The 12,409-nt window shown below is 48.3% G+C and overlaps 5 protein-coding genes across 5 annotated transcripts; 3 read left to right on the top strand and 2 right to left on the bottom strand.

The window, feature by feature from the left end:
* Positions 1–482: 482 nt before the first annotated feature.
* Positions 483–1,755, top strand: LCP9604111_5165 (CAZyme family GT8; the record flags this gene model as incomplete). Its single annotated transcript, XM_039072945.1, has 5 exons — positions 483–888; positions 938–1,032; positions 1,084–1,449; positions 1,515–1,655; positions 1,717–1,755. 5 exons carry the CDS (start codon positions 483–485, stop codon positions 1,753–1,755), a joined length of 1,047 nt encoding a protein of 348 aa, XP_038928627.1.
* Positions 1,756–2,398: 643 nt separating this feature from the next.
* On the bottom strand, positions 2,399–3,003 carry aspf34 (cell wall protein PhiA; the record flags this gene model as incomplete). Its single annotated transcript, XM_039072946.1, has 2 exons — positions 2,399–2,655; positions 2,712–3,003. 2 exons carry the CDS (start codon positions 3,001–3,003, stop codon positions 2,399–2,401), a joined length of 549 nt encoding a protein of 182 aa, XP_038928628.1.
* A 1,028-nt stretch (positions 3,004–4,031) lies between these two features.
* On the bottom strand, positions 4,032–5,527 carry LCP9604111_5167 (putative amino acid transporter; the record flags this gene model as incomplete). Its single annotated transcript, XM_039072947.1, has 2 exons — positions 4,032–4,091; positions 4,154–5,527. 2 exons carry the CDS (start codon positions 5,525–5,527, stop codon positions 4,032–4,034), a joined length of 1,434 nt encoding a protein of 477 aa, XP_038928629.1.
* A 3,175-nt stretch (positions 5,528–8,702) lies between these two features.
* Positions 8,703–9,692, top strand: LCP9604111_5168 (dihydrodipicolinate synthase family protein; the record flags this gene model as incomplete). Its single annotated transcript, XM_039072948.1, has 1 exon — positions 8,703–9,692. The coding sequence occupies one exon, from the start codon at positions 8,703–8,705 to the stop codon at positions 9,690–9,692; it is 990 nt and encodes a 329-aa protein (XP_038928630.1).
* A 792-nt stretch (positions 9,693–10,484) lies between these two features.
* Positions 10,485–12,281, top strand: LCP9604111_5169 (MFS transporter; the record flags this gene model as incomplete). The annotated part of the gene is made up of 1 exon (XM_039072949.1): positions 10,485–12,281. One exon carries the CDS (start codon positions 10,485–10,487, stop codon positions 12,279–12,281), a length of 1,797 nt encoding a protein of 598 aa, XP_038928631.1.
* Positions 12,282–12,409: the final 128 nt, after the last annotated feature.

Raw genomic sequence — 12,409 nt, forward strand, 5'->3', positions numbered from 1 at the left:
TAGAGATTTTTTCAAACGTCAACTTGGGTGAATATCCGGACACCGTACAGTAGATATAATCCAGTACCATCCCAAGCGCCAGATATAATATAGATGTTTCTAATAATAAGAAGAATTGCCAAATGCGATTGATAGTTAGCGCCGAGATGTGATGAAGTCGGGCACGGACCAAGACACCCCACCGTCGAGGCGTTCGCTTTTGCCAATCAGTCGTTATTAGAGATTCTAGCGTGTCTCAGATCATGCATCGACAGCGCTTAGCCGCCCATTTATGACTGCTGCAATCACCTGAGGTTGTCCCTGGGGAAATGGACAGCTGAGGGGGTCGTTTTCTGTCGCATGCACTTTCCGACCTTCTCATACCCTCCCTCTTACATGCATTTTGATATGGACTGAGAACTGCAAACACATCGAGGTTTTCCTTCGACATTTACGTGAAATTGAGGAATATACCTGTCAATTTTTCCAGGCGATAAGCGACCATGTTAAGTATGGCCACAACATCTCCGAGAGTCTTTCGCTCCATGTTCATAGCTTTGTCCGCTCTATTCGGCTTTGTGACATTATTGCGACTTTCATACAATGCGCCTCTGGATGATTCTAATTCGCACTTCGACGGTCTGTCCGGGAAGCAAGTGGACGTGGACTGGTCTCGATTTGCATACACCCAATATGCTACCGACAGATCTTATCTGTGCAACTCACTCATGATTTTCGAGGCTCTTCACCGCCTTGGAAGCAAAGCCGATCGCGTGTTGATGTACCCATACGATTTCCTCTTGTCTGAGAACGATAGTTTGCCGGAAGCTCGTTTACTTCGCTTCGCAAGGGACGAATATGCAGTCAAACTCAAGCCAATCAAAATAATGATGAAGGGTGGGGGAGGTGGTAAGGCATCCCAACTTATTACAAAACTTCAAGCTAAAAGTGAGCACAGCACCGTGGTCATCGAGCTACACGAAACTCCTCGCTTTTAATCAAACGGAATATGATCGGGTTCTTAACTTGGATTCCGATGCAACCCTTCTGCAGGTGCGTAGGTCAATCGTGGCCTTTTCTCATTTCAAACTAACGTGCGTGAAGGCTATGGACGAGCTGTTCCTGCTTCCACCTGGCTCGGTCGCTATGCCACGGGCCTACTGGTTAAATCCAAAGGATCGAGTCTTTACGTCTGGACTAATGCTCATCCAACCGTCTACGGTTGAGTTCGATCGCGTAATGGATGAAGTTTCCAAGGCTACTTCTGACGTATACGACATGGAGATTATGAACAAGTTATATGGAGATAGTGCGCTTGTCGTACCACACCGCCCTTATACTCTTTTGACTGGAGAGTTCCGCTCCAATAATCATGAAGCCTATCTGGGTAATACAGACGAACTGTGGGATGCTGAGAAAATCCTCAAAGATGCTAAATATCTACATTTCTCTGACTGGCCAGTTCCTAAGGTATGTCATACCAACTTTTGGTAACCTTCAATCTCTATTTTGGATATGCTGACCTCTTCCGGTAGCCATGGGTTGCAGCTACTCGTGATGTGATCAACAAAACGCAGCCTCCTTGTGAGATAAATCCCGCAACTAGTCAACAAGATGACTGCCGTCTCCGGGAAATCTGGTTAGGGATATACAAGGACTTCATGGCCAGGCGACTTGTATGTCAATCCTCTCCTACCTTCAATTCAATTTCTGATCAAGCTTACTGAACCTGAACAGTGTATATGTGGCACTGCTCTTCGAACAGAATCTTCATGACACGTCCGGTTCTCTTTCAACGGCATTTTACGATTATCACAAATTTTCCTGTCCGGTCATGCGGTACCTCTGTATGGCTTGGTGTTTTCAATACTCTCGTTCCAACATAACCATAGAAGAAGCCCCCTCTGCATGAGCGAGACTCGATACCATGAGAACATCAGCACCTTAACTCTGCATATGTGGTTTTGCTGGTCAGAACAAACGTCTGGTCATTTCGACTCCGATCCTGACAATGCTACAGACGGGCACTTGGCAGGCTTTTTACATTTTAATGCGCAGCGCACTTGTTCAAAGCAGTTCACAGGCAACCTGAACGGAAGCGGAGAATTTCAGGGCCGCACTTGGCCTTGATTTGGATAACATGTATGTAACAATAAGCAATTGACTGCAAATACCTGGCAATCTGGTTTTGTTGTGTTGATGTATCTTTGGGGCCTCGATGTAAGCATTTATGGACCAGCTCAGTAGGTACAGTCTCACACGTAAGTTATGCAAGCAGTAAGAGAAGAAGGAGTGATTCTCTATAACTAAATATTAAACTAAATAGCGATTAACAAGCCTGACAAACTAGTCATCAAGGCAGTTGATCTGTCCCAGCAAGAATTATACACATCGACAAATTCACAAGACAATATTCCCTCTAAGAGGTGTAGCTGCAGCCATTGGGGTTCGAGGTCTCCACGATACTAGCGGCAATTCCCACACAGTCGGAGTTTCCAGCAGGGTTGGCAATGCCAGCAGAAGCCCAAATGCTCCAGGCACCGTCAATGCTGTTGGGGCAGGCAATCAGATCTTCTCCTGCGAATTGGAGGTAACCATCCTCGAGGGTCCAACCCTCGCGCACGGAGTTTGTGGGGCTGGACTGAGCACCAGTGGTGTATCCAATCTTGCCCTGGCCTACATGAAAGTCAGTTATTTGCCAACTAAGTAGGATTGTGAGAGTGATAGCATACCCATGCCGGAGCGATCAACGAAGATCTCCTGGGGAGTGGCGGACTCATCATACAGGTACAGAGCACCGTCGAGGATGTAGAAGGTTGCCTCCTGCTCCTTGGGACGAGCACAACTGGCACCCTGGTTAGGCAGACCAGCGAAGATGCTGCTCTTAGCAGCGTTGAAGGCAGAGTTTTGCACATCACTGCCAGAGTGAATAGCCACGACACCAAAAGTCGCAGACTGGTTGGACGGGGCGGCCGAGACAACGGCGCTGACGGAGGCAGCGATGGCGAGGTTCTTGAGCTGCATATTGGCGGAGGGGATGCGAAGATTGAGTTGAGAAGATATAAGAATGGTTGAATTGGGAGGATTGATAGTTGATGTTTCTAGGATATGCTGAAATGCCTCCCCTTTTATACTTGGAGCGACTCCGTACCGTCGCCAAGGTTGATGTCTCACCCATTGAGACTATCCTCCAGGCCAAGCATGATCCTACAGACTATAACGTTGATATTCCACAATGTGACATCAACGTGACTTTTTTATGGGGCAATCTTGTCGATCTCTCTCGTGGTTTTGACAGTCAAGACAATGTCTTATCCCTGAGTATTGTGTTGACAGGATACTTCGTATAAGCCATGGATATCCCAGACCCAGCGTCATTAGAGATAAGAAGCATTTCATAAATCATTGCGTATTTGACGCATACCTCTTTTTGGCCTCCAATATAGCTCTGAATATGATTCTGAATATGAACAAACTGTCAACCCCTAAATGACTTACTTAGTATTGCTTCCTCCACAATTCTTCCATGTTTCTCCGAATTATATCCACATGGGCATGATGTACGGGCGATCCGTCATGATCTCCGAATCAAGGCCAATCAAGGTCTAATGTCCTTTCTGGACCGGTGAAACATGCTCTACAATAATAAGCTGGACTACGGAGTATGGAGTCTTATTCAAACCGCCTGGTTTTTGGGCATTTCATTAATATGGGTCTCTCAACGAGTATCTATAAATAGCGGAGTGGCTCACCGTCCTTATGTAGGTCCTCATTCGCTGGCTTCCACTTTAGGGGCGATCTTAGACTATTCGTCAATCTTAAAGAGAATCTCATGGCTTAGCATGAGTATTAAATGAGAAGAGCACTGTAATAAATATACATATTTCGCTTGTTGCTTCACGATTCCTCGCTGAATCATGAAGATGCACCGGCTAGAAAAGCATTTTCATATCTCGAACCAAAACCAAAAATGAGGGGATTTTTGTACAAGCACCTTGATCAGGCTCATAATTCCATGTTGAGATATGCTAATAACGGGAAAACAATTGTCCTTACTCGGGAGCACCGCACGAAAAGACGCCACGAACTTCTCCTTTGGCGTACTTGATTATCTAGATGAGTGAGTTAGTAATAAAATCCGTGCCCCAAGGCAGACCGCCAGAGAAAAACTTACGATATCATCAATGCTGGAATATGTTCCTCCAGCAAGTACCACCATACCGATCAGGAAAATCAGCGCATTGATGACTGCCAGTATCAAGTTCTTGGGCTCTTTCCAACTCCCTTTCCGAAGGAGCATGAACCACATCATGGCAGGGAAGTAGAAGGTGAATCCGGAGATAAAAAGAGCAGAAGAAATTGAAAGCAAGTCGTTGAAAAAAGGTATCACCTCGGCAATGATGAATGCCACAACTGTGGCGGCCGTGATCACCGCCAGCCATGTCAGCCAGCCCATCTTAGTGTTGATGAAGCGAATGGGGGAGTTGGCGAAGATGCGACCATGCACCACACGCCCAAATACCACGGTGTTGATCGAACCGCTAATGAAGATCACAGGGAGAGCAATGCCATACGCAATGCGGCTGAGGGTAGTTCCGGCAGAGGTAAGTGCAGGGCTGGACACATCCTGGCCAACAAAGGCGTAGATTGTAGCACCAGTGATGGTGTAGATGACGATCTCAGTGATACCCAGCGTCCAGATCGACTTAATAAAGTCTCGAGGAGTGTGCATTTCGTCCATAAAGGAGAATTGGCACATGGCAAAACTGTAGGCGAAAATTATGTTCGTCACAGCGATGAAGGCTTCAGTAAAGGAGATGTTATCCTTCGGCCACGCAGACCATGCTACTCCGGAGAGTCCACCGGGCGAGTTCGTCGCCTGCACACCCGTCCCGATAATTGTGATTCCAATGGCAGCGATGATGGATACGAAATCAACATAGCCTAGAATTGCCACCTCGGTGAAACTAGGCGGAATGGCGAGTAGGAGCAGGATGACGGCAGAAACCACGGCAAAGATGATCGAGCAAATGCCGCTTTTGGTGATGTCGAGGAATGCGATGGTTCCCGTCAGACAGTGCGAGGCCGTGAGAAAGATAAGTTGAAGACCGAGCATCGCATTGACTAGCTCATATGCAAAGCGACCACACCCTAGCCGATGGCCCAGCAATCGACCCGCATCAGCATAGTTGGCAACCTCGGGGAAGGCCAATTTGACCATTCCGACAATGTAACTGGTATAGATGGCGATGAGACCGATGCCCACACAGCAGATCACACCGGCGACCATGCCGAGTGTTGCAAAGGTGGAGGGAACCGACAAACTACCGAGTGCAATCGCCTCGACGATGAGGACGACAGTGAGTCGCTTCCAACCGAGACGATTGAACTTGTTGATACCGTGGTCATACAGGTTCCTCTCAGCCTCGCTCATTTCCCCGACCATGTCCCCCTCAAACGGCGGTGGGGGAGCATATGCGGCCTTCTCGCCTTCCGTTTCCATCACCTTGTCGGTGTCATGGTCGTTAGAGATGTTTTCGAAGCCCATGATGCTGGTGGAGGTGAGACTAGTCTGCCAGGCAGAACGGAAGAGAGGAAACCGGGTATATAAGAAGACAAATTCCGCGCACTGTCGAATGCGGCACTACCAGGAGGCAAAGCAGGATTGCCTTGACAAACGAGATTTTGTGAACTCTGCTTGGCTGCTCCAGCACGTGGAGTACGACGCTGATCCACTCCAGCTGATCGGCCACCCAACGAGCACACCGGAAACAGGGATTGGATCCATTACGAATGGGGTGAAAGTGGATTGCATTGAAATTTTAGGCGAAACGCAGCCCGGCAGCCCCAGTTTAGTGTCCGTTGTGCGATCAGAAGGTTCGGAAGGTTAGGTAAAAGAAATGCAACATTGGTGTAATCGTTGGGAGGGCCACTTGAGAGCCACTTGAGAGTTACCGAGGGCTCTAACACACTATGGAGTCTCTCCCCGCGTTACTCCGTACTGATTGCGGGGAGAGAAATCAGAGACAAATTCACAGAAGAAACCCATCGAAAATAAGAATATAAAGATGTCGATGGTCTTTCTTTAATCGCGCCACAGAAGATCCCGAAAGCCGACTTGCCAATGAAAGACTCGGAAGTTGAGTGGCCCCGGGGTCGCCTCCCCCAGGCGGGGCCGATAAGAGTTTTGAAGGTCACATGACGGCTGCAAACAGAGCAAATAATTTGATATCACATCTACCTCCTGCGTACGGAGCACTTGTCCTACATTATCCTACTTACATCCTCCTTGCAGACGATACGATGTACAAGGCTCAGACGACTAAGAGCCACCAACGCCATGCGGTTTAGCGGTCGTGGAGAATATCGCAAATATTGACTTGAACGGGTCTCCCCCAGAGACGGCTGTCATAGACATCATTGCGAGAAGTCTCCCAGTCTCCAACTCATCCGTGGGATCCGACTCCATTCTACCCTAACTTTTGTCTACCTCATGACCATTGCTTATCTCCATTCTAACATTTCCAGACCTGCTGGAGTACACGGAAGCTGCGAGTCATGTTTCCCATGATGCATCTTGAAACCCAAAATACCACACAACCTCGTACGCAATTATTGGGGAATCCAGACATGCATTGAACATCCCTGTCCTCCCGACCGCGGCGATCTTTGCTTACAACATAGTTGCCTTATTCCCAGCAGCCGTGACCGCCGGGCACTCCGGGTCTTGGCCCCCGACCGTGGTATTTGAGCAATGTGCTGTCCAAGTGGAAGTCGTCAGACTTCCCTATGCAGGAAAGAATGAAGCGAACAGGAAGCAAGCCAGCAGGCAAGCAATGGTCAAACGATGTAAATTCACATCATGCAGATCGTGTTTAGAAGGGGTGTTGGTCTATATTGAACCTTGGCGGATAGTCGAAATACATCACTTCCTTATGTTCCAGTTCTGCTATAGTGAAATAGAATGTCCAGCTTACACTATCTCAATATGTTTTATCCTACCGCAGGATATGCGAGGTATCTAGTAGCGTAAACATGGAGGTCTAAAAGACTTCTCGCAGTTTCTTCAACTCTCCAAACGGAGAATGCCGGTAATCTAGGTCTAGGGACGCACTCCTGGGATTTCGAGTTCTATATTTCTCTTTTCTTCTTCGCCTTGGAAATATTGAGGCAGAAATGAATTGAATTTCTCACACATACAACCGAAAATTCCAAGATCAGGACAACTCAATTAATTGATAGCCACTTTCATTTATAGAATTTCTTCATCGGCATAGGGCTGAAGTGGCAACCATATCCGTCAGTGGGTTGACCGATTTGTATGAAGAACAGATTGACACTAATCAAGAAGGATGCCATGACAGACTTTTATAACCCTCCGAGTCAATCTTCATAAATCCCGTTCTGCTCAAAACTAGACTAGTTTCAGGCCAGTCTTCGTAAGCAGTGTCTCCAATGGAACGGTTCTAAAATGGTTTCCTAGCGCATCCGTGAACTGCCGGAAGTCATCACCAGTAGGCAATGAGTGTAAAAATTCCACGACGCTGATGTGATGGTTCATTTGAGCCCATTCAGCAGCAGTCCAACCAGAAGGATCCTTGGTAAAGGGTAAAGCACCAGTGAGGTTGAATGTACACCAGAGAAAGCAGAAGCAAGGCCTTCAATATGGTCGAAAGAAGCAAGTTTCCGAAGAAGGATCTGGTCAGCATTGCTTGGTCCATTCTGGAAGGCGTCTGAGGTTGCCAAAGGAAATGCGGGTTGTTTGAGGGGTCGCGAGGTTTAAATAATCAAAAAGATACCCCATCCATCGGAACCTCGTGGGTGTAACCAGAAAGCATAAAACTGAGCTTCTTATTTAGTATGATGGATAGGGAATGTAAAAGTGGAATATTGTAATCCTCAGAGCATAATCAGATGATGAAGCTTTCAGGCCGAAGAAAATGTACCATCGGAGTGTTACTATAAGAGTCCAGAATCTCGAAAAGATGAATACCTCACCGTTCAAGTTTGACCTAGCTTGACATTGCAGATTATACCACTGGGATGGGTGTGAGAAAGCATTGATGGCAAAGTAAAGACGCCGCACTTCGATACCCAACCAAGCGCCGGTCGGGAAATACAAACATCCGGCCACGTGATCCAACTGGAGGTTGTACAAGGGCAAAACTAGATAGATGATTTTACGATTGGACTATTAAGTGGATAACCTATGGCTATACTGTCCAAGGCAAGCAGTTCTTTATATATATCCTGATTCTTTGGAATGCCGACAGGAATCATACTTGACGTGATATCGGGTTCCAGGCCGAGTTGCTTACCGGAGGAACCAGTATATATATCTCGGAAGTAGGCCGAGTCACTTACAGATTCAATCGCAATCAGACCAACAAATTAGTAATATTTACAACTAGTCGATCGGGTGGAGGAGCCGAGAGTGGACTCATTTAGCTTGTTGAACTGTGTACAAGATTGGCTTCGTCGGTTCTGACATCCGACATTGGCAGTTCGCACGTCAAAATAGCGGCAAATAGCTTAAATCTCAATCGGAGATATGGCCGATTGCCCCTCACTTTGAGCCGAGAGAGGAATATCTAATCGGATATGGATATCTTATAAGAGCTATACCAGGACTACTGGAAGTACTGGATTAGTACATACTTCGATATATATATTGGACAACTTTGAGAACTTCGACATCCTCTACAACCTCTACAACCTCTACGATGGGTTCTCACGCTACCGTTTCTCCTCAACCCCATGTCCCTTTATCCGGAGTCTGGTGTCCTGCGGTCACTCTTTTTCACCGTGACACCGACTCATTAGACCTCGACTCTCAATCCAAGTTTTTTGCCTATCTATCCAAAACCGGGCTAGCGGGTCTAGTGATCCTAGGGACCAACTCAGAAGCCTTCCTCCTCACCCGTGAAGAGCGAGCTCAGCTCATCTCAACTGCAAGAGCCGCCGTTGGCCCTGATTTTCCCCTGATGGCCGGTGTCGGTGCGCACTCGACTAAGCAGACCCTCGAGCTCGCAAAGGACGCCGCCGCTGCTGGCGCCAACTACCTTCTCATTCTTCCTCCCGCATACTTTGGAAAAGCTACAAACATGAACGTGGTGAAGCGCTTCTTTTCCGAAGTAGCAGCCAAGTCACCTCTGCCAGTGGTGGTATACAATTTCCCGGGGGTGTGCAACGGGGTGGATATGGACTCTGAGACCATTGCCGCGATCGCACGGGACCCGACGTCCGCGCATGCTAGTGGACGGTCCAATGTGGTTGGGGTCAAACTGACCTGTGGATCCGTGGGAAAGATCACCCGGCTAGCTGCAGCGTTTGCGCCCGAGGACTTTGTGACCTTTGGTGGACAGTCGGATTTCCTGATCGGCGGGCTAGCTGCAGGAAGCGCGGGATGTATTGCTGCCTTCGCGAACGTTTTTCCCAAAGTGACGGCTCGGATCTATACGTTGTATCAGAAAGGTCAGATTGAGGAGGCGGTGGAGCTCCAAAAGAAGGCGGCGATCGCAGAAGGTGCCATCAAGGGTGGTATTGCGTCAACGAAGTATGCGGTAGCGTGCTACTCCGCCCAGTTGGCAGGGATTCAGGATGCAGTAGCTAACCTGGCCCCTCGACACCCTTACGAGGAGGCGGGAGAGGACGTCAAAACCGGGATCCGACAGGTGATGGCTGAGGTTGCTGAGATCGAGAAGAGCCTGTAAGGAGTTAGACGTGTACCAATGAAGATGGATTTAGACCATGATTTATTTGCTGTCCAGGTAATTAATGTTGAGAGATGTGAGATGTGAGATGTTGAGATAGGGGGTGGATATTGAGGGTAGTTGCCCGACAGTTCAGGCCATCCATATGGTTATGTATCTCCCTTTTCGAGTACTAGTGGCCAATAATAGCTGTGCTCGTATCGGTCTGCATCTAAACCAGACACCTCATGAACTAATAACCCCGGTCCTCTGGCCCCTGTACTTTCAAAGATCTAGAGAATCAAGTCCAAATCATAGAGTCTACGGAGTTGTGCTAAATACGGACGCTTGGCAGAATGGTATATTTGCATAAAACCGACGTGATAGCCCTACATGCATAAGTATGAAGGCAAATACCAAATGAACCTCGGCTTAAACGACCAAAAACTCTTCCAATCACCCAAACATCGGCTCAGCCGAGCAGTCGATTACTGATCGGGCCGGGACTAAGTGGAGATTGTCGGGATATTGAAGATATTGAAGCCAATCAACGGGATTGTTCTGTCTTTTTCTAATCTTTTTCTATCTTTTCTTCTTTGTTTAATAAAGATGCAGCTTATTATTCCATATGACCACCCCCCCACTACAGCTGAAATGAGCAATCCCTCCGATATGAATGGAGTACTACATGGATTACATATAGTAGACGGGTCTCGAAAAAGCCCGTTTACCATATTGTCACCATTCTACCTCATATCACGTCCTACGCAGATCGCAGATCTCGCTCTAGAGGTAATCTCTTGAGTCTCAACAATGGAGCTCTCCGAGAATGCCAACTCCCTACACTTGCCAACCTCCATCCCATTCTGGCGACTTGTTCTCAGCCCCGGTGCTATCACGCAAGAGGTTGCCGACCACCCTTGTGCTGGCTCAGGGACCGAAGACGATCCCTATGTCGTGGAATGGATGCCCAAGGACTTTCGAAACCCTCTTCAGTTAAAGACTTCCATGAAATGGTTTATCACCGTGGTCGCCGCCATCGAGACCTTGGTCGTTGCTCTGGTCTCGTCCGCTTATACTGGTGGTATTATTCAAATCGAAGAGCGATTCGGCGCAACCACCGAGGTTGCTACCTTGGGAGTATCCCTCTACGTACTGGGCTTTGCCTTGGGTCCTCTGATCTGGGCCCCGATGAGTGAAATCTTCGGTCGCCAGCTTGTCTTCATCACAACCTACTGCGGTTTGACCGTCTTTTGTGCCGCGTGTACGGGCGCGCAGAATATCCAGACTCTGCTGGTCTTCCGATTCTTCTCCGGTGCTTTCGGCTCCTCTCCCCTTACCAACTCGGGCGGTGTTATCGCCGACATGTTCATGGCTCGCGACCGAGGACTGGCCTTATCGGCCTTTGCCTTAGCACCATTCCTAGGACCCGTTATTGGGCCCATCGCCGGTGGCTTCCTCGGTATGTCTAATGGAGGCTGGAGGTGGGTGATGGGTCTCTTGGCCATCCTCTGTGGCGTCATGTGGTTCTTAGGAGCCGCGTTGAAGCCTGAGACATATGCCCCCGTTCTTCTCCGCCAGCGTGCAATGACTCTCTCCAAGCTTACCGGTCAGGTGTACTACAGCAAATTAGATATCGATCAAGGACGTCTCACGCTGAAAGCCGCTTTGAAAATTTCTCTTTCCCGACCCATGATTCTTCTTTTTCAAGAACCTATTGTCTTGCTGCTGTCGATCTACCTTGCTATCATCTACGGAACCCTCTATATGCTTTTCGGCGCCTTCCCGATTGTGTATCAGCTTCATCGTGGGTGGAATCAAGGCGTCGGCGCCTTATCTTTTATCGGTGTCATGATTGGTATGCTCGCTGCCGTTGCGTATTCAATTCCTGAAAATAAGCGCTACGCGAAACTTCTGGAGAAGAATGGTGGCTATGTGCCCCCAGAAGCCCGCCTTCCGCCGTGTATGCTGGCCTCTATTGCCCTCCCTTTAGGACTCTTCTGGTTCGCATGGACTAACTCTCCATCCGTCCACTGGCTTGCAAGCGTCGCTGCTGGAGTTCCGTTCGGGTTCGGAATGTTGCTTGTCTTCCTTAGTGTCTTCAACTACCTGATCGATGCTTACACCATCTTTGCGGCATCTGTCCTGGCAGCTAACACGCTACTGCGGTCGTTATTCGGATTTGCATTCCCACTCTTCACCAAGTACATGTACGAAGACCTGGGGATCCATTGGGCATCCTGTGTTCCGGCTTTCCTGGCTCTTGCCTGCGTGCCTTTCCCTTTCCTACTCTATAAATATGGACTGTCCATCCGAAAGCACTGCAAGTACTCTGCGCAGTCTGAGGCCTTTGTTCAAAATCTTGTTCAGGCAATCCAAAAAGCCCAGGAGCCTGCCAATATTGAACCTGAGATGTGCGAAACCACATTGGCAAATGAGGAAGCCGAATCGCTCTCTCAGGACAAGGAGAGCCCCACGGATGTCCACTCAATTCATCACACTCTTTCGCGAACTTCTACCAATGCCACGCATGCTATGCATCGGGTGCCCACATACGAAGCTAACCCTTACGACATTGACCGCGTTCATACACGAGAGTCGTTCAAATAATCCAAGCCATCCGTCATAGAAGGGGAACATGGGCGTTTTAAAGGATCTCCGAGGATACCAAAAGAGAAAAGGTCCAGGATTTTGGACTTCACGTTTTGTAATGTTGCATTGCTCCGTCTTTTTTCTTT

The sequence above is a fragment of the Penicillium roqueforti genome (assembly GCF_015533775.1).
Source record: "Penicillium roqueforti strain LCP96 04111 chromosome Unknown scaffold_12, whole genome shotgun sequence".
In the NCBI taxonomy this organism is placed as follows: Eukaryota; Fungi; Ascomycota; class Eurotiomycetes; order Eurotiales; family Aspergillaceae; genus Penicillium; species Penicillium roqueforti.